The sequence below is a fragment of the Drosophila persimilis genome, unplaced genomic scaffold, assembly GCF_003286085.1.
Source record: "Drosophila persimilis strain 14011-0111.01,24,50 unplaced genomic scaffold, DperRS2 tig00000686-arrow-arrow-pilon, whole genome shotgun sequence".
Classification (NCBI taxonomy): Eukaryota; Metazoa; Arthropoda; class Insecta; order Diptera; family Drosophilidae; genus Drosophila; species Drosophila persimilis.
In genome coordinates, this window is record NW_020825336.1 from 3,799 (window position 1) to 25,056 (window position 21,258).

General features: G+C 45.6%; 1 protein-coding gene across 1 annotated transcript; it reads left to right on the plus strand.

Moving 5' to 3' along the window:
- The first annotated feature begins 2,689 nt into the window (after positions 1 to 2,689).
- LOC6603911 lies at positions 2,690 to 20,154 on the plus strand. Its single transcript, XM_026991794.1, has 9 exons — positions 2,690 to 3,428; positions 4,173 to 4,262; positions 9,276 to 9,415; positions 10,463 to 10,819; positions 13,549 to 13,662; positions 16,799 to 18,059; positions 18,119 to 18,312; positions 18,380 to 18,662; positions 19,227 to 20,154. The coding sequence occupies exons 1-9, from the start codon at positions 2,705 to 2,707 to the stop codon at positions 19,427 to 19,429; spliced, it is 3,366 nt and encodes a 1,121-aa protein (XP_026847595.1). The 5' UTR covers positions 2,690 to 2,704; the 3' UTR covers positions 19,430 to 20,154.
- Positions 20,155 to 21,258: the final 1,104 nt, after the last annotated feature.

The window sequence follows — 21,258 nt, forward strand, 5'->3', positions numbered from 1 at the left end:
AACTGCATAACTATCTTAAACTTTTTGTATCTGTATATGTAGAATACCATAAGTCATAACCTAGAACAGAGCGACCGTGCCCGTGCCCGTGCCCGAAAACAAAGAAAGATCCCCCATGAAAATTCAACCTCAACTCAATGAAAATTCAAGCCCAACAACCCAACAAACCAACAAACCATCCCTCTAAATGTACTGCCCGACAATAAACCAGTTCCAGTTCCAGTTCCGGTTCCGGTTCCAGATCCAGAGCGTGGTTGCGTACAGTGGCCTTCTATGGTAGATCTGGACACTAAAACACAGAGAAAGGCACCTTTGTGTTTATATATCGACTCGTACGATATATATCTATCAACTACTAATGCCCGAACCCCCCTGCCATGCCCATGCAGCGCGTCCCCCGCCCCCCTCCCACACAAATCTCTCCTTGGGACAGAGTCTGCTGCTCAAGAAAGTCAAATGTCAGTCACACACTCTCACACGCACACACCCAAACACCCACACACACACACACACACACACATATGCGCATAGCCAGACATACAAGGGGGCCCCCGAGAAATTTTTGTGACCTAATGTGGCAATCAGCAGACGACGCCTCTGGCACCTCTCTTCTTCGATAACCAATCTGGCATTGAAATTCGGAATTTGCATTTGCATATCTGACAGGCCGCCCCCTTGCCACCCCCCTGGACCCTGTGACCTGTCCGCCGCCCCCCGCCTGCCGCCCCCCGCCCACCTGTACGCCCTGGGATTGGCAGTTTTTGGTAAATTACATAAATTACATAAATTATTTGGGTCTCTGTGGCCCCAGCAAATCAAATGTGACACGGCAGGACGTTGGACGTTGGATCCTTGCCGGCCAGAGGGCGGGTCCTTGGGTTTTAATTTGAGTATTTTTTTTTTGTATCCGTTTCTCTCGTAAACTCTCGTAATTCTCTGCTCGTTTGCTACGAAAGTTATGCATTTGAATTTGAAATTTAGAATTTGGATTTGGATTTGAATTTGGATTTAATTTTGTCTTTTGTGTGTTTTGTGTGTTCCGTTTTTGGTTTCCTTCCTTGTCATTTGCTAGAATCTATCATGAATATTGATTGCTAGACGTACTCGTAATTTTCAGTTATGTATCTATCTATCTATCTATCTACTTATCTATCTATCGAATCATTTTCCGCCCCCCCCAACCCCCTTTCGCCACCCCGCCACCCAGAAACAACAAAAGAAACACAATGAAAAAAAACCAAAAAAAAAAAAAACACGTGAACAAATTGTTTGTCCAATCGTTAGATTTAAGGATGTTTCGAGGAGCAGGATGATTAGAAAACAGAAATAGATTTTGAAAAAAAAAAGAAAGAAAAAATGTCGACTGCAGACCCCAAGGGTATAGCGTCTCTTATTTGACGATGGAGTGCCCCCCCTGGTTCACCCTCATACCATAATAATATAATCGATCCAATTATAGAAGACACAGACACACACGTATAGAATACATGTATGTATGTAGGTGTGTTATGTCCTTGTGTTGCGTCATGTGATCTGTCCCACAAATCCAAAAAGAAACCAAACCAAACATACACAGAGTCACTCAACCACACACACACACACACACTCAAAGACACACACACTCAAACACACACATTAACAGCTCACACACCAGCCATAGAGAACCCCCCCCACCAAACCCAGAGATAGAGACCATGATCAGAGATCTCTCTCTCCCCCCACCCGCTGCTGATCCACTGAGCCCGACGAGCTCCAAAAAAGGAAAGAGAAACCCCTTTTAAATCGAAAAAAAAGCTTATGTTTATATATGTTTCTATTTTATTTAAACGTTAAGTTTGTATTATGGAGAAGGATTCACGACAGATAAAACTGAACAAAAAATATAATGATATACTTCACATATAGTACAGCAGCCTTTGAAACAAACAAAAAGAAAAGAAAACAAAATGCAAAAAAATCGGTCAGGAAAGCCAACAAATGAAGTCCACCCCCCAGCCCCCCATCCCCAACCCCCAATGTCTCTCTCTGTCACTCTGCCACTCTGCCACTCTCTCTCTCTGTCTCTCTGCCACACTCAGACCAAAAAGCAACAGCAATTTGACTAACAATCATTTGAAGACCGATCTCTCCGATCCCTCCGATCTCTCCGATCCGAACCGATCCGATTCGATCCGAAAACTTAACGTTCAAGTGGAAGCTAACTGACCCCAAACCAGGCCCCCAGGCCCCCAGCCCCCACCTCCAGCCACGGCCACGACGCTGAATGCATTACATTTTGCATAGTCGTCTGTGTGGAATGAGAACGTGCAAATATGTACGTGCCTGTACCTAAAATATACCGAATACGTCTACTACTACTACTACTACCACTACTACTACTACCACTACTACTACTACTATCAATCCTATAATCGTTATCGTAATCGTTATCGTAAACGTGTTATCGTAAACGTGTTATCGCTGTGCGTATATCGAGAGTATATATATACGATATGTGTACGATATATAGCCAATATCCCAAAAATTTGCTGAAATGTCTGATGGTCTTCGACAAGTCAATCGATTGTTTCTTTACCGTTCGCAGGTTATCGCAGTGATATCCATACTATTCATAGTCCTGTCTACCATAGCCCTGACGTTGAACACCCTACCACAACTACAACACATTGACAACGGTACACCACAGGATAATCCGCAATTGGCAATGGTTGAGGCCGTGTGTATCACGTGGTTCACTCTAGAGTACATACTTAGGTTTAGCGCCTCGCCGGACAAGTGGAAGTTCTTTAAGGGCGGCCTTAACATAATCGACCTATTGGCAATACTCCCATATTTTGTTTCGTTATTTCTATTGGAAACGAATAAGAATGCAACGGACCAGTTCCAGGATGTGCGCCGGGTGGTGCAAGTATTTCGCATTATGCGCATCCTGCGAATCCTTAAGCTGGCCCGTCACTCAACGGGCCTGCAGTCGTTAGGCTTTACGCTGCGTAACTCATATAAGGAACTCGGTCTACTAATGCTGTTCCTGGCCATGGGCGTTCTCATATTTTCTTCGCTGGCATATTTTGCCGAAAAGGATGAAAAGGACACAAAATTCGTTTCAATACCGGAAACATTTTGGTGGGCGGGTATTACAATGACAACTGTTGGCTACGGGGACATCTATCCCACAACTGCACTGGGAAAGGTTATTGGTACTGTGTGTTGCATATGCGGTGTTCTGGTAATCGCTTTGCCTATTCCCATCATCGTTAACAATTTTGCTGAATTTTATAAGAATCAGATGCGACGCGAAAAGGCCCTCAAGCGGCGCGAGGCCCTCGATCGGGCCAAGCGCGAGGGCAGCATTGTCTCCTTTCATCATATCAATCTGAAAGATGCCTTCGCCAAGTCCATGGATCTCATCGATGTGATTGTCGACACAGGTAAGTCGTCGAGGCATCGCCAGATGTCCCTTCCATCTATCTATCTAACGATATGTATCGTATAACAAACTACTACCAATATGTACAGAATAAAAAACTGTAGTTTAGTATATGCCTTGCTTCAAGTAGCCTTTAAATACCCCTCCCCCCAACCCCTACCCCTAGCCCACCCCTTTGTGGCCTCTTTTTGCTTTTGCTTTCACCTTAGATCTAGCTGTTTTTTCTTCCTTTGTGGCATGCACTGTGTTTCCGTTTCCGTTTCCGTTTCTGGTTCTCTTCTTTTTTTTTTTGGCTTTTTCTTCTTATCCTTTGGTTTGAGGAGGAGGCGTGTAAATAGCTCAGCGATCGGTGCCAAAAAAGAGCCGTAAGAATGATAGAAATTGTTGAACCAATTACCGCATACAAACAAATACTAGATATACATATATCTTTAATCCGCTGTAAACTAACAATAGTTAAGCTACATTGAATTACTCTTAAGTTTCCGTAGCCCTAAACCCCCCCTCCCCCTCCACCCCACACACACTCTCTACACACAATATATAGAGACACCCACCGGAAGATACATTTTAATGGTCAATTAGGCAAACGCTTTTGTATTTAGCGCATTAAACAAGAAATTAGTGGGGTTTAGACCCGTGTACAGGCACCACCACCCCCCCACCCCTCTCCACGCGCTTCGCTGCATTCAGCGCCCGCCCTGTCAACCCAACCCCCTGTCAATGTGTGTGTGTTCTCTTTTAGGCAAGCAAACGAATGTCGTGCATCCGAAGGGCAAACGACAGAGCACCCCCAATATAGGCAGGCAGACACTCGACGTGCAGAGCGCTCCAGGTGACTAAACATTGCGCTTAACCCCCCCGTACACCCGTACACCCGTACAGCCCGTACACCCGTATCCGGGCCCTTGACCAACGCTTTTCGTAGCGTCTTTCTTATAAACACACACCAGAAAATATATCAAGATGTACGCTCACACACCTATAAATACTCCTACACTTTTGTACATTCGCTCGCACCCTCTCTCCCCCCTTTCTCCACATGTATATCCCTCTTTTTTGCCTTTTACCCTTTACCTCCCTCCCTAGCTCTTCTATCTCTGGAGATAGTTCCATGTACTTAGCTTTATAGCATTTATAGTCTGCTTAATGGAAAATAGGGAGGCGGCAGAGTGCGTTTCATAGCTGTAGGTGGACGTAGGAGACCCAAAAATGGCCATAGAATATATGGTATTGGACAAAGAAAGTCCCCGATTGGATCAAAAATACTGATAAATAATATGTTAGAATAAATTTAAAATAAATAAAAAAAAATTATTAATCCAAAAAAAATCATTGATTGGATAGAGAAAATAATTGAATTAAAAAAATATATAAATAAATAAGTAATAAATAAATTATCGAAAAATAATATATTAAAATCAATAAATAATAAATTACAAAAAAATATTAATTTAAAAAAATTATTTGATTCGATAGAAAAAAAAATATTTAATTAATAAAAAAAAAAGTAATAAATAATAAATTACAAAATGATTAATACAAAAAAATTCTTGATTGGATAGGAAAAGTTTTTGAATTAAAAAAAAAAACAAAAACAATAAATAAGTAATAAATAATATTAAAAAAAATATATTTATTGGAAAGAACAGACTGAAATAGACACTATGGGGTAATGCTTTGGCTACACTCATCCAACAGATATGAAACGCACTGTACTGTGTCCATTGTAAATACCGCCCACCCTCCCCCCCCTCCGCCCCACTCGTATAGGAGACGATTAACGATATTACCGCGATATAGCCGTATAGCCACCGATTTATAGATGCAGCTCTAGATCTTGCGATTTGTTGCGTTATATTCGCTTTTGAGTTTTGCCTTCAGTTCCGTTCAGTTCCAGTTCAGTTCCAGTTCAGTTTATTGCCTCCATTGAGGAATTAGTTTTGGATATTTGCAAAAGAAACAAATAACATATGGAATATTGAAATTATAATGATGATTGATGATTGACTGAAAGAAAATTTGCTAAACCATTGATTGCTTGACTCTTGATTTTGAAACTGCTACACGAAACACAATCTATAGCGAATTTGAATGCCCATTCTAGAGTTTCCATTTTCGAATCTTATACAAAAAAAAAAAAAAAAATATATAGAATATCAAAAATATGAATATTTATAAATACAAAAACATTTTAGAAAATTTTCAAGTGCTGATTACATAACGTTACACCCACACCCACACACACACACACATAAACGTATATATATATATATGCTCATTCTCTTAGCGAAACAGTAGTTTGTTTATTAGCGAATCGAATACCCGCCCAAGCCTTGAGTTAAAGCCCAAGTGGGGGATAGGGTTAGCCTCCGACCAAGAGCGATAAGCCTATCCCCCCACCCCACCACCAACGCCACCCCCCCATCAGCAGATGCGAGATGTCTATCTACAACTTGTTCTTTTCTCTGCTCTTCTTTTTCTACTCTCTGTCACGCCCACAAAACTCACAAACCCCTGAACGAACCATGTAAAAATCACACACACCCACACACACACACACACCTTTGATCCACTCTCTTTTGGTTGATCTAACTAAAAAAAAACAACCGATTGATAGGCGAAAAGAACACACTGATCGAGGCGCCACCGCCGCCATCGTTTGGCACGCCCCGACGGCGAGCCCTCTCGGCCCGCATCCAGGAGCTCAACCGCAGCCTGCTCGAGGAGCGGGATGCCCAGCAGCAGAACAGTTCCAGTGACAATGAGGACAGCCGCTAGGACGAGCCCCCAGTCCACAGTCCCCAGTCCCCCCCCCCTCCCCCCAAGGCTCTATTAAACACTAAGCGAAACGTAGAACGACAGCCACATGCAATTGTTATTGTATCTGTAAATTAGTTTGTTAAACAGACACAGATTCACCCCCCTCCCCCCCCCCCCCCCCCCCCCCCCTACACACACACACACACACACACACACACACACAGACACTCAGAAAGAGCGAGTTATTAGATCTAAGTGCGAAAAGGGTGAAGGGGAGAGCCCAGCCAAGCCCCCAAAAAAATGTAAACTAGAGATAGACACCGAACCCCTAGATCGAGAGGGCTTTTGCTTGAAACAAAAATTCGATTATTTAGTTGTTTTTTTGGGTCTCAGAGAGCCCACCCCCCAGCCCCCTACCCTTATCCCAACCCATTGAATGTTGTGATTAAATGTAAATGCTTTTAGGTGCCATCCAACACACACACACACACAAACCACGCCATGAGCTGCTCCCCGCCCCTCTCTCTCTCTCTAAATATCTTCAACGATATCGTATTGAAAGTTTTGCCCTCCCCACCCCCCCCGGCCACCCATCAGCACTTGAAAATAAATCTAGAAAAATAAACAAAAATTAATAAATTAAAAATGGAAACGAAAATGTGCTTAAAATTGCTGATATTTTGTCTATGTTTTTTTCCTGCTTTTTTTTTTTGATGTTTTCCCCCCCAAGCAAAACTTTCAAGACAGCCCCCAAAAGCAGCGGTACCTGTGCGTGTGTGTGTTTGAGTGTGAGTCCCCCAACCCCCCTCCCCTCCCCCAAAAGAAAAAAGCTAACACAACACAAAGCCATTCGAGAGAGGAAGAAGAACTCTGAATACAACAATCCGCGTGAGCACAATTTTTGATTTAGTCTAAAACTTAGCATTAAACATAGGCCTTGCCTTTACTCGTACTCGTACTCGACTCGTACTGGTGCTGGTACTCCTCCTAGACCAGGCATTTATCGAGAGAGAGAGAGAGCACTAGTCAACAAAAAAGAATATACACAGAGCCAGCCTTATTTATGAAATTAGTTGTTGTAGAGAGGGCGAGCGAGCGACTAGGCTTAGTTATAATTTAGCAATCGGCTATGCATAGGTAGGTCCTAGCTAAATATACTCGTTCCATATACAAATCTAAAGAGAAAAGAGAACTTAGCAAATGCTGGCGAAACGTTCCTAAAAAAAAGAAAGAAAGCAGCAGCAAAAAACCAAATAAAAAACAAAAAAAACAATGCCTTATTTAAAGCAAAAGAATGCTCCTAGCTTGCAGCGACTAATTTAAGATAGAGTGGCGTTTTAGTTAAGTGTTAAGCCCCGATATATACATACATACTTGTACTAACTAACAATATAATAATGGTAACTAGGCGTTAAGCGAGAACCGAGCAGCGGGCGGAAGGCGGCAGGAGGGCCTTGAATATGTATACAAATGTTTTACACGAAAGAGTGCCGTTGTTTGATATTTGTAACGATTTGATGATGTTTTATGTATGATTTGCATCGTTCAAACATTTCTATCATTGCATTAGAGAAAAGCCCAGAATCAGATCGAGAAGAGAAGCCTTTACGTGCCTTTTACTTAATGTTTTTCCTGTTTCTTTTTTCCTCCAAGATATATGTGTGTATCTAACTATCTATGTGTGTGTGATCCCCCCTCCCCAACCCCCACTGATCTTTCGTTAACCATTCGTATGCTCTTTAGTTGGAATCTAACGCGCTGCATGCTCTAACCCTCCCCCAGATAATATATGATATATGATATATGATCTATAGTCTATAGAGAAAATAAAACTGTGTACGCTCTCCTTATGCTCAATGCCATTGTACTTGCTCCCAAATGAATAACTGTCTGTACTGTACTCATACTTTTGTGTACCACTGTTCGAAAATCGTTAACCAAAACGAAAACTTTTGTGTGTCTGTGAAATTAGCAAATAAAACCAAAACCAAACAGTGCGCTGTATTATTTTCATTCAAAAACGACTCCCAAACACAACCACACACACCCACACACACACACACACATTTACATGCATAAAAAACCCTCATGTGTGTGCCGTAATGCAGAAAAGGTAAAAAAATGTCCCTTTAGACCAGACAAAGGTGAGAGATGCCATCCCGAGGAGGCTTCAGATACTCGTACACACCAGCACCCACACAAAGATACAGATACAGATACAGATACAGTTACAGATGAGTACATGATTTGTGGTTGGTGTTTCGCGCATTTGTTTCGCCGATACGATCCATCCCCGCCCCATTCGTCGCCTGATCACTCATTCACATGTCATTTGGTGGAGGACAATGACCCCGGAGGGACCTTTTTTTGAGTTCGTTTTCCGCCGTAGACCTATCATTTCCCCGTACTAACCGTGTGCCTTGAGCTGGCCTACTAACTCCAGCTAAAACCTTGACTAGCCCCTAGATAAATGTTGTTCTTGCCCCCAAACTTCTAGACGTCGTTCATCAATGTTGTGCTCACTGTATTCCCCCCTAACCCCCCCCAACCCCCTACTACCGTATCGTCATCGTCGTCGTAAACAATTATTAACCGTTAACCGTTTGTTTGATCAAACCATTCATGAAATTCATATTTCTTTCTTTTTTCCTCTTTTAATTTTTTCATTTGCGCTGCAAAAAAACCGAAAAAAAAACCCGAAACAAAAACCAACATCTAATCCAATCCATTAAAAAAAAAACAAAAAACATATATATATCCCTGTGTATATATTTCACCGATATCTCTGTCGTCGGCTAAACAAATGCGAAACTGCGAAAAATACAAAAAAAATACACTGGTGACAAAATGCATTCATGGCTTCCTTTTGCGTGTGCCACAACAAACACAACAAAAACAACCGATCTGAACGTGAATCAATAACCCAATAACCCACCCACACACACACACACACACCACACACACACACACACTCAAACACACACACACACAAATGCAAATGCAAATGCAGAAAAGCGCGAGAGTCACACACGATCAATGAAAAATTGGCACCGTTTAACCCACGCGCTACGCCGATCGCCCACAGGCCACAATCTCTCGCAGACGGACGGCAACAGCACCGAGGGCGAGTCGACCAGCGTCAGCCGCAACCCGGCCACCACCGGCACCGGCTGCTACAAGAACTACGAGCACGTGGCCAACAACATGAGAAACAGTCTGCAGCATGTAAGTGATTCGGGGGGAAACCGACGCATGCCACAGGCCCCCTTGGGCGTGGAGCCCCCAGACGCCCCAGGGGCGAGATGTCCGATAGAAAAAGATTCGCTCAGGAGCATTTCAAGAAGGCAAAGGGGCTAGTGAAAGATCTTTTAGGCCAGAGATACGAAAAACAGAGCCAAGTCGAATCAAAGTCCAACAAATAAAATATTCATAAATAAATAACAATAATAAAATAAATACAATACAAATACAAATACAAATACGAATACAGCTACACTATTTTTCAAGATTTATCCTGGAACGGGTTTGACTTTTATTCACATTATTCACATTTAAACAACAACAAAATAATTTTAAAACTCTTAATTTTGATTTATATAAAAAAAAAATGCAGATTTAAATTTAAATTTATTAATATATTTTTTTTTATTATCGTAACTTTTCCTGCGACTGTTCTATTAAAAAAAATTTAATTGGTCTGTCCAATTTTTATTAAAAAATGAAGGGCCATAAAAATCAGAAATATATTCGTATTATGCAAGCTATATTGAAATTGTTTTATAACTGTTATTTTTGATTTCTATAAAAACAAAAAATGGAAAATTAAAATAAAACTATTTTTTATTAATTGATTATTTTTTTATGTATTATTTTTAATACCTTTAATATTTATTGAATATTTTCATTGTAATTTTACACAAAAAAGTTACATTGGTCTTTCCAACTTTTATTTTAAAAATTAAGGAAAAATTAGTTTTATTTTACACAAATTATATTCCAAAAATTCCTGATTCGTTAAAGAATCTCTTAAGGAATTTATTTGTCATTGAAAAGATCTTTTTAGTTCTAAGAAACGATAAGATTCAAGATAAGCAAGGTATCCATCGACTTGAATGAAGTTGAAGATACTTTTGCACCCTATCCTTATGAATTTTTAAATCATGAGCAATCGTGAGTTGTAAGTACTCCCCGTTCGAGTGTTCCGTAGTTTTGAAACCCGTTCTTGCATCTTCGATCTCGGATACTAAAATATCTTTTGTTTCCTCTGCCCAGCGTCGCGGTTCCAGCTCTGAGCAGGACGCTGTGCCGCCGTACAGCTTCGACAATCCCAATGCCCGGCAGACCTCGATGATGGCCATGGAGAGCTACCGGAGGGAGCAGCAGGCGCTGCTGCAGCAGCAGCAGACGCCCCCGCAGCTGCCTGCCCCAGCGGGCGCCACAGCCGGCGGAGTGGCCAATAATCTGGCCATGGTGGCGGCCTCGAGTGCAGCAACGGCGGTGGCCACGGCCACGGCCCCCGGCGGCGGCAGCCCACCGGAGGGCGGGGCCCAGGCGGCGGCGGCGGAGGACGACCAGACCATTGCATCGAACCAGAAGGGTCTGCCCATCCAGATGATGATAACGCCCGGGGTAAGTCAGCGAGCCGAAGGGACGAATGGGGGGCATGGGCCCGGGCCCGTACCCCTGCCCGTACCCGTACCCGTACCCGTACCCGTACCCGTACCCGTACCCGTATTGATAATCGTAATCGTAATCGTAATCGTATATCTTGAATATCTTAATGTTTTCAAAGTTCCTAAATCGTAATCCTTATGTATTAGTAAATGTGAAGGCCGTTAAACCGGCTCTAAATATATTCGAATAACTATTCTCCCCTCCCCCATCCACCCAACACACCCGCCTCTTAGCCTCTTTAGTTTTCAGTTGAAAAATAGCCCCCCAAATCCTTGGTTCCCGTTTCCCTTTTCCCCGTTTTGGTTCTCTGATTCGGCGGCCTCTTTTGTAGTAGTCCTTAGACGTTTTTCCTTTAAACAGCTTTAAACAGTTCTTTGATTTTGTACTTGAGAAACCACAAACCAATTTGGCAAAGAAAAACCTTAAGACTCTTAAGAAGATGCCAAAACAACGAAAGTATCTTAACAACCTGCAACACATTTCAACTTTTTAGATTTTACGGGGACGCAGTAAGGAGGTACATTTCAAAGTATACACAAAGAACTCAATCTACTCTACTCTACTCTACTCTACTCTCGAATCGAATGCCACAGCTACCATAAATACTCTCTGCTCTTTGATATGTACTGTACTGGAATATAATTCTAAACTCTAGCCAATTCTTCCCATTTATATGAGCCTTGATTTTGAATGGATAAATCATATTGATATGTGGCTGAACACACACACACACACACACACACACACACACACACATGCCCAATGCTATTGTATATAATTTTTGTTTCCTTTTTTTTTTGTTTTTCTGAGGCCCTTGAAGAACGTATATTCCAGCTCAAATCTGCATAACATTCTTGATACTTTATCCGATAATTCTCTTGATCTTTACTTGGTTTTTTTTCCTTTTGTTAGTGGCTTGCCTGGGGGTCTAACAGATACAAGATACTTTTGGGCCTCTGAACCGAGGCCCTTGGATCCATTAAACCCTCGGCAAGCGCTAGCTATACATCTCTCTCTCTCTCTCTTGACCCACACAAACATGGAGACACACACACACACACACACACACACACACAGCTAGATATTACATTTATTTGGGGAACAACAAACGAAAAAGCACTTTGAGAAATATATAGGTGCAGACGCATAGATACAGAGACTGGGAGAGACTTGGACTCCGCCTAGGTGTCGTACCAAGCATCCTCGTCCCAACTAGCGGCCCTCGGCTCACCAGACATCTCAAACATTTCGTGGGACACGCCCAGGTAGCCCGGCTGCCACGGCTGCTGCCACTGAGGAGGCGGCGGCGGTGGCGGCGGTAGCTGTTGCTGGTACTGATAGAAGCCAAAGAACTGCGGATCCGTGACTATGGTCGGCACCGGCGTTGGCCTGTCGAAGTTCTGGAGCGGCTGCTTCAGCTTGTCCAGCAGGGCGCGCAGATCGACATTGAGCTTGGGCTGGACAATGCCCTCGGCCGCCTGGACGCCGACCATCTGCGAGGACACCGCGTCGACGTCCTGGCGGGCGGCGAACAGCAGCTGGTCGTGGGCGGCCAGCTGGAGCTGGGCGATCTGGGCCCGGATGGCCGCCGCCGCCACCGACTGCTGGGCCGTGTGCAGGGAGGCCGTGATGGTGCGCACCTGGTTGGTGGCCTCCTCCAGCTGCGTCTGGGCGGAGGAGGCCACCCCCTGGGCCTTCCGGATCTCGGTGGCCTCCAGCTGGACCCTGGCCTGGGCCACGTACAGCTGCTGCAGCATGATGCGCAGCTCCTTGCGTCGCTCCTCGCTCTCGTCCACCTCCTCGTGCTGCCAGGCGGGCCGCGTCGGCTGGTTGGGGTCCAGCGGGGGATACTCGCAAGCGGTGCTGATGGTGATCGGTACACAGGTCGTCGTTATCATCGGCGTCGGCGTCAGCACTCCAGTGGGCTCCATGGGTGGGGGGCCGTTCTGGGGGCCGTTCTGGGGGCCGGGATCCATGGGCGGGCTCTGGGGGTACTGGGGACCGGGCTCCAGGGTTGGGCAGTCGGGGTTGACGGTGAGGCTGGCCCAGTTCTGCTGGTACTGGCCGCCGTAGCCATTGTAGCCCTCCATGCCACTATCCGCATAGCCGTAGTCGTAGTCGTCGCTCCATGGGGGGTACCCCCACTCGTGTGCTGTGCCGCCTGTACAGAGGACGCTGGCCAGTAGAACTGCGGAACGGAGAGGGCCTTAAAGGTGGTCCCAACAATCGGCCCATACTCACGGATCCATGCTCGATGGCTCTTGGGGCGCATTTGGAGGAGCACTTGTAGATGTAGGAGTCGCCTGGGGATTGATTACTGATCATCTGGGAGGGGGGGGGCGGGCGGGGGGTTTGAGGGCAGCAGAAGCGGTTGCTTAGATTGGGGCTGGGACGAGGGGTTGGGACGGGGGCTGGGACTGGGGCTGGGACTGGGGCTGACAGGTGATCGAAAGGCGACTGGCACACCACACATTCTCCACACAGCTTCGAGCGCCCGAGCATGCCCAGCAAGTGCCCGCCGTACGCTTCCCATCCTTGCCGCATGCACGCTGCATGTTGTCTGGCCTGCGGTGCATAGTATATATCCATAGTATCGTATCCATAGTATATTTCTGTAAATACATATATCGATTTGTTTTTGTCGCTGCCAAACCGAGACCCAAAACAACAAATCCTACTTATAGGAAGTCGCCGAACTGCGGCGCCAGGTGGCGCTCGAGAATCTGCAGAACCAGCGGATGGACAACCTGGAGCAGGACGTGCCCGTGGAGTTTGAGTGCTGTTTCTGCACCACCAAGGTAAAGCCGCACCCCCCGCACCCCCGCACCACGCACCCGAAACTGTAGCTTCTCTTAACTGTTTGAAATGCTTTCTATGTGCCACCCACCCCTTGCACCCACCCCTCCCTGCATGCACCATGTTTAGTCGCATGCTTTTTGCACCCCTTCTTTAGTTCCGATTCGATAACTGATCACGCACCAGGCGATAGCCAAAAGGAAAACCAGCTAAAGCCTCTAGGGCCCCCCGCCCCCCCCCTCCCCCTTGGACGCTTGGATCCGTAGATAGCCAGCCGTTGTGGTTGTCCGGGATATTGAGGGCGTATCTCGACATTGTTGCTTGCAGGATCGCATTTGCGTGTTCCACGACCGGGAGTACAGCATGCAGAGGCTGGTGCGGCCGCCGCCCTCGCCCAAGAACTATCTGGCGCTGAAGCGGATGCTCGAGGAGGGCACCATCGACATTTATTATCTGTGAAAAGTTGGGTAAACGGCAAAGCACCTCCGTCTTCGTCTTCGTCTTCGTCCTCGTCTTCGTCCTTGTCCCACGCCCCAGTTTTGAAGATCTGTTTCTGTTTTTGTTTTTGTTTCTGTTTTTGTTTTGTTTTTGTGATTTATCTTTTGTTTTTGTGTGTGTTTTCCGTTTGGCTTTGTGTGAGAATGGAAAAAACTCTGTGGAAATGTGGAACTGTGGAACTGTGGAACTGTGGTACTGTGGATATTTTTATGTTTGACTTTGTTTCTTTTTCATTTCTTTTTCTTAAAGGGCTTGCCAGGATGCCAAGGCGAGTGTATTCCATTGCGCGCGAATAGCGTTTAGCAGAAAGATACATATAGACAAAAAGATTCACTCCCAGCGGAATAAAAAAAAAACGTGTAGCCCTAAAACCCTAGGCCTAAAACCAACCACGATCTAATACTGTGTTATCCCCGATCCGTGCGACGCGAAAGCCTAAGAAAGACATAGAAAATTCTAAGAATTTAATTAAATTAAACCTCTAAATTAATCTCTAACTAAATATCTAAATGCCTAAATATATAATATATCTACACTCAACCACAAGAAAACCGACAAAAATCCCCGAAAAAACCCAACAACGATGAACCAGGAATGAGGCCAAAGCGCATGTGTTATTTAATTAATTATGGAAAATTGTGGGCTCGATCGGATCGTTCTATATTCTGCACTAAGCACGTAATTAACTAGCCTAATCGTACCCTGTAACCTAGCAAATGGGGAGTTACTTAATCGAAGAGGTTAAACCACACATCAAATGTTATTATTATTAAACAAAACAAAAATCTACCAAATGTTAAAGCTCTCTCTCTTCATCTTTAGTCGTTGTTGTCGTTGTTGTTGTTGTTGTCGTTGTCGTTGTTGTTTATTTCTGTTTACACTCAACGAAGCGCAGCAGCAGCCGGCACACACACAGAAATCAAAATCAAATTCAAAATCAAACTCAAAACCAGAATCGAATCAACCAAAAATCTTGCAATAAAAAACACCAAACAATGAATCGAATTTATTTGTACGACACCCCCTTTCGCTTTCGCTGCTCGTCTCGAATGGGTTCTCTTGCTTTCGGTTGCAATTTCGATTTCGATTTCGATTAGAGTCTTTTCATTTCCACCCTTTTTGAGCAACGGACGCGCCCCGCGGGTAAGTATTGGACCACTCGGCATCGAATCTTTATTTGCGCTCATCGCGGGGACTCATCGCGGGGATAAAAGCAGGGCGGAGGGCAGGCCCGGGATCGTGGGAAACCCCAACCCCTATTTGTGGCACCTGCTCCGATTTGTAGGCGGCAAAAAATAACTCTTAAATTTAATTAATTACATTTATTTTCATATTTAATACTTTTTTGTTATTTTTCGTTTTTTTTGGATTGTTTATTAATTCTCTTCGCTATAACAAAAAATATGCTCGGCATAATTTTATTAACAATTAATTAATTAAGAAAATTTAAGAGAAAGAAAGAACAAATAATTCAAAATAAAACTGTTAAATTAAATTAATTTGCATTTGTGATATTTTTGTTGTGTATTGTATTTTATTGTTTTTTAATTCTTTTCAATGAAAAAAAAAATGCTCGGAAAAATTGAGTTAACAATTAATTAATTAAGAAAATTAAAAAGAGATAAAAAATAATTCAAATTACAACTCTATGATTTATTTTCATTTGTGCTATTGTGTATTGTATTTGATTATTTTTGAATTCTTTAATTCGAAAAAAATTCTCGAAAAAATTCAGTTAACAATTAATTAATTAAGAAAAACTCTTCAATTAAATGAATTACATTTTTTTTAATTTTTAATACTGTTGTGCTATTTTTCGTGTTTTTTTATTTTATTGTTTATACCAAAAATATTTTTGGATTAATTTAAATAAATATACAAAAATTACAAAATTAATATTGAAAAATTTATTCATTTATTGACTAATCAAATTAATATTTTATTAATTCATTAATATTTATTTTGTAATTTTTGTATATTTATATGATTTGTATGATCTGTGGCAGCTTTCCATAATGTGGCAATATAAAGGGTTTAGGGGAGATCCATTTGGCATCAGATCCATCAGATATGCGAACACTTTCAAGAAATTAATTCCCCAAACATTCGGATATGGAAAGCCTATCAACAGGAGTCTTCTTAGGAGTCTGCGTCCTAGCAACCGGAGGCCTCGACTCTGGCAGCATCCTACTAGGGCCTTCTGAGGGTTCTGAGAGGGGGATGGAATCGAAGAAACGTCTCTCCCGTGGCCCCCTCCTTGCAGCTATGAAATGTTCACCGCACCAACGCCTTTTTTTTAAGTTAACTTTTGAATTGGGTTTTTTGCATTAACAATAATTAACAATAATTACGATATGATTACGAATGATTAGCGCTGCACGATTTGCGTTCTCCTTGACGCCTCTCCTAGTTGCATGTTTTAGTACGTTCTCGCAAGCGACACCCACCGTAGCGAGGCAGATCGCACAGACACTCACACACACACAAAAGCTAACCCAGGGACCAGACCCAATCAGCCGAGACGGGGAGCTCGAGCTCCAGCCTGATGGGCGCCTGATCTGTGATCTGTGATCCGTGATCTGTGATCCTTGATCTGTGATCCCTGATCCAGCAAATACCAAACCCCACCACTCGTTTCAGGACTTCAAGGAGTACACCGACGCGGAGGGGGTGATCGCGCTTCCGACCTCGGACTTCCACAAGCCGATCTGCCTGGAGATGCGTCTGGCGGCGGCCAATCGGCAGGCCAGCCAGTTCGGCCTGCTGGCCGGCCCCCCCCTGGGGGGCGCCTACCAGCGCCACCAGGCGGTGGGCGTGGGCCCGCTGATGGCGCTGCCGCCGCCGCCGCCCGCCGCCGGCATCCTGCTGCCCGTGGCCAGTGCCGTGCCCGTCATTTCGCAGTCCTCGTCCACGTCCTCGTCGTACGGGACGACCACGTCGACGACCATCGCCCTGCCGCTGGACGCCGCGATGCGGCCCTTCGGGGCGGCCTTCTCCAGCGCCGCCAACTTCAATCACAACTACAACAACAACTTCAACACCACCAGCACGGGCGGGATGGGCGCCAACGGTCTGCTCCTCTTTGGGGGCAACTTCAGCAGCCACTACGGGGCAGGCGGCAGCGGCGGCAGCGGCAGCGGCAGCGGCAGCAGCAACAACAACAACAACAACAACAACGCGGATCTGGCCAGCGTCGACAGCTCCGACACGTACGCCAGCTGCCAGACGCATCCGTTCCTGTCGCAGGGCGACCTCACGGCGGACTTCAACGACGAGGCCTGCGCCCTGGACATCGACATGGACAATCTGTACATAAACCCGCTGGAGCGGGAGATGCACCACCACCAGCAGCAGCACCACCCCCACCACCACCATCCGCAGGGCATCAGCAGCTCGACGGGCTTCATTGTGGGCCTGCCGGCCACCATTTCCTCCTCCTCGTCCGCCACGGGGCTGCGGGCCCAGGTGAAGAAGAGCGCCTCGGGGGACACGGCGCTGCGCAATCTGGCCGCCGGCGGGGGCGGTCTCAGTCCCCTGAGTCCCCTGGACGACGTCTACCAGAACTTCGACGTCCAGGAGCGCGGCAGCCGCGTCAGCCTCAACGAGAACTCGGTGCCGAAGCACCGCAAGACGCGTTTCCAGCAGAGCTTCGCCGCGATGCGGCCCAGTCCGAGTGGCGGGCGACCGCGGGCCCGCTTCGAGGACACCCGGCTGGACGACGACGACCCGGCGGGCGGACTGGGAGTGGGTTTGGGCATGGGTATGGGACTGGGCAGCGGCCCGGGGGCCGGCGGGGGCCCCAAGAAGAAGCGTTCGGTGTTCACGCCGGGCAAGAGCTTAGCCACTGCCACCAAACTGATCAATCAGCATTTGTTTGGCATACAGAATGCGGGCTCCAAAGGTACGTATCCCCCCCCAAAACCGCTTGCCTGTGACGATCCCTAACGAATGTCCTTGCAGCCAAGTTCGAGAGCAAGCATTCGTCATCCATTGACTCGATCGATGCGTCACCCAATCTGGAGCATCACAGGCGCTCCAAATCGATACTGAAAAACAAGTCTGATATCTCACGCGTCCTGTCCGATCCGGAGAGCGAGCGGCTCCTGGCGGACAACATGTCCGGGTCGGGGGTCTCCGACAACGGCACGGTTATGGTAAGGCACTTATATTTGATATTTGAGACATTTCCTGGCTGTATAACACTCGATTCTCTCGTTGCAGGGCGAATCTGGCAGCGATTACTCACCGAATAAATTACCTCATTCAGTTTTAGCCAAGTCTATATCCCCACCACCCCTCAGGCACCGCACACTAATGCACCAGCGGTCGGGGCCGGCCACGCTGCAGTCGTCGTCGCGGCCCACCAAGTTCCAGACGCCGCGCTACCCCGAGGAGCAGGCCCTGCGCCAGGTGAAGCCGCTGCTGTCGCGCTCGACCAGCGCCGCGCAGCCGGCCACCACGTCGGGCTGTCCGGACGGACACCACACCAGGGACAGCAGTCTGGGTAGGTGATCGAGGGATTCCCTCTACGGGATTCTCTCAACGAAATGGAGGGCGGAGACGGCCCAGAAACCAAGCAAAAACCTACTCTGTATCTTTCTATCTTTCTCTCGCTTGCGCCCCGCATCGTCCCCCCGCGCAGCGAACGTCTTCGAGGCGGCATTCTGAACTATGAACCCACCACTATGAACAGCCAATCAACACTCCACCACCCCATCATCACCACAGACACCACAGACATACCACCAACAGACATGCCATGGAGTGCGGCGACAGCCAGTTGTTAGTATTCAAAGATCGATGGCGATAGCGATAGCGATAACTATCGATAACACGTGTTACCATGCAGCACTGAATCCTCACTCTTGCTGGATCTTCCTCTATCTATCTCTCTCTCTCTCTGTATAGCACCCCGGAGACCCCCCCTAAAGCTTTAGAATTTGAACACACACACACCTACACACACACACATACGCTGCTTATTGTATGGCATCCTTGAGGCACCTCCTTTGAAAATACCTTCCTTGCCAGATCTCTAATCGCCTTTTTTTCGTTTCCTCAACCACAGACTCGGAGACGACCTTCACCTCGCCAGTGAGCAGTCGAGCGGGGGGCGAGGAGGCTGCCCCCCCAGAGGATCGCGAGCCAGAGGCCGAGGCCGAGGGCGAGGGCGAGGCAGAGGCCAATGATGAGCAAAGGGCTTTGCTCCAGCGCAGAGATGGCCCAGACGCCAGCGGAGGCGATGCCCATGGAAGGGGCGAGCCCACGTAGCAATAAGCGCCACACACACACACCCAAACACACACACACACACACACACACACACAAAGATACAAAAGAACATAAAGGGAAAACTCAAAGTGATAGCAAAGTTAGCAAACATGGAATGTGAATTATATAAAAAGCAATGAACAGTATCCTAGAGTCTAGTGAGAGAATGGAGAATGGAGACCCAGAGAGACGGCCCGACACGCGGAGTTTAGGAATTAGGCATACAATTACGGCATTAAATAATATATATATATATATATATATGGTAATACTACCGATAAAGCGCTTAACGAATTGAATGTATATAAAAGCAGAGCCAGAGCCAGAGCCCAATCCAGAGCCAGAGCCCGTGCCCAATCGTGTACAGAGAGCAAACCTTATTTACAGCCTTCAAGAGCCACTGCGCTATGACCTATAACCCGGCGAGGCAGAGAGTATATAGAGAAATCACCACAAAAGCCTAAATAGCAACAAAAACAAAACCGAAATTCATATTTTGAATGCAACTTATAAGAAATATACATACAATATATATATATATATATATATATAGAGCAAATTCGCATATTTACATGGTATATACGTATACGTATATGTATATCTATATGTATTTTTCAAAATCAAGCGCCAAGCAGCCCAGAGAAGGGCGACACCCCATAGAGTAGATCGCGCCTAGCCGTATATGTATCTGTATCTGTATCTCTATCTGTATCTGTATCTGTATGTACATAAATCGTATATCGTAAATCGTATATCGTATATCGTAAATCGTTCGTTCAAAAAACCATAAAAAATTAGTCAAAACAAACAAATCGTTATGCTAAAATCGTTTCTATATCTATAAAGTAGGGCTTAAGGGCTTCAAGGATAGTGCTTGGCTTAAACCAATCCCCCCCCCCCCCTACCACCCTACCCTCTACCCCCCGCTAAACGTTTGCTTTGGGTCCTAGTTGTGTGTTGTTGTGGCATGCCCCGCCCACTAAATGTAATTGTTGTTAGTTGTAGGATTGTTAATTTGTTTGAAATTGGTTTTTGTAAGGACCCCCCGACCCGCCACTCCCCTCTACGCCACACCCCGATGATCACATTCCACGAAAACGTGTGCCTGAAGTGTTCGAAAAGAGATAGCAGCAATCAAATCAGCATTTAAGACCTCTATAAGGCAGAACCGAACCGAACCGAACCGAGCCCTGTCCAATCGCTAGATCCGCGTTTCGTTTGCGCCAGATGCCAGATGCCAGATGTTAGCCTCTTAGAAACATATCAAGTAAAAGGAATACGAGCTCACTCACACACACACACACACACACATACACGCACACCCACACACACACACACACACAGGAAACAGGAGCCACAGGCCAGCACTTTTATTAAGAGACACGATAATAGGAGTCTTTGTCTCCACGTCCGCTTTTCGAAAATAAATACACAAAAAACAACAACTATATATATGTATATATATATATATATACCCACATGCACGCGTATGTGGTGTGGAGATCGATTTAATATAGATACAAGATACATTTTAAGCAAATACAAATGCTTAAACGCATTTCAAACCGATTTTTGTAAGCAATTCATTTTAGTATTATAACTGCACAGGTTTTTGATGAGCACCCACGCCCCCCCTGCCCCCCGCCCCACATTCCACCATATTTTGTACATATTTATTTCCCCCCCCCCCAGGCTCTTTCTCTCTCTTTCTTTCTTTCTTTCGAACTAGTTTCGGTTTCGGTTTTTTTTTTGCTTTTTTTCTATGAAGCTACACACACACACACACACACACACACACACACACACTTAAATGATACAAGAAATGTTAT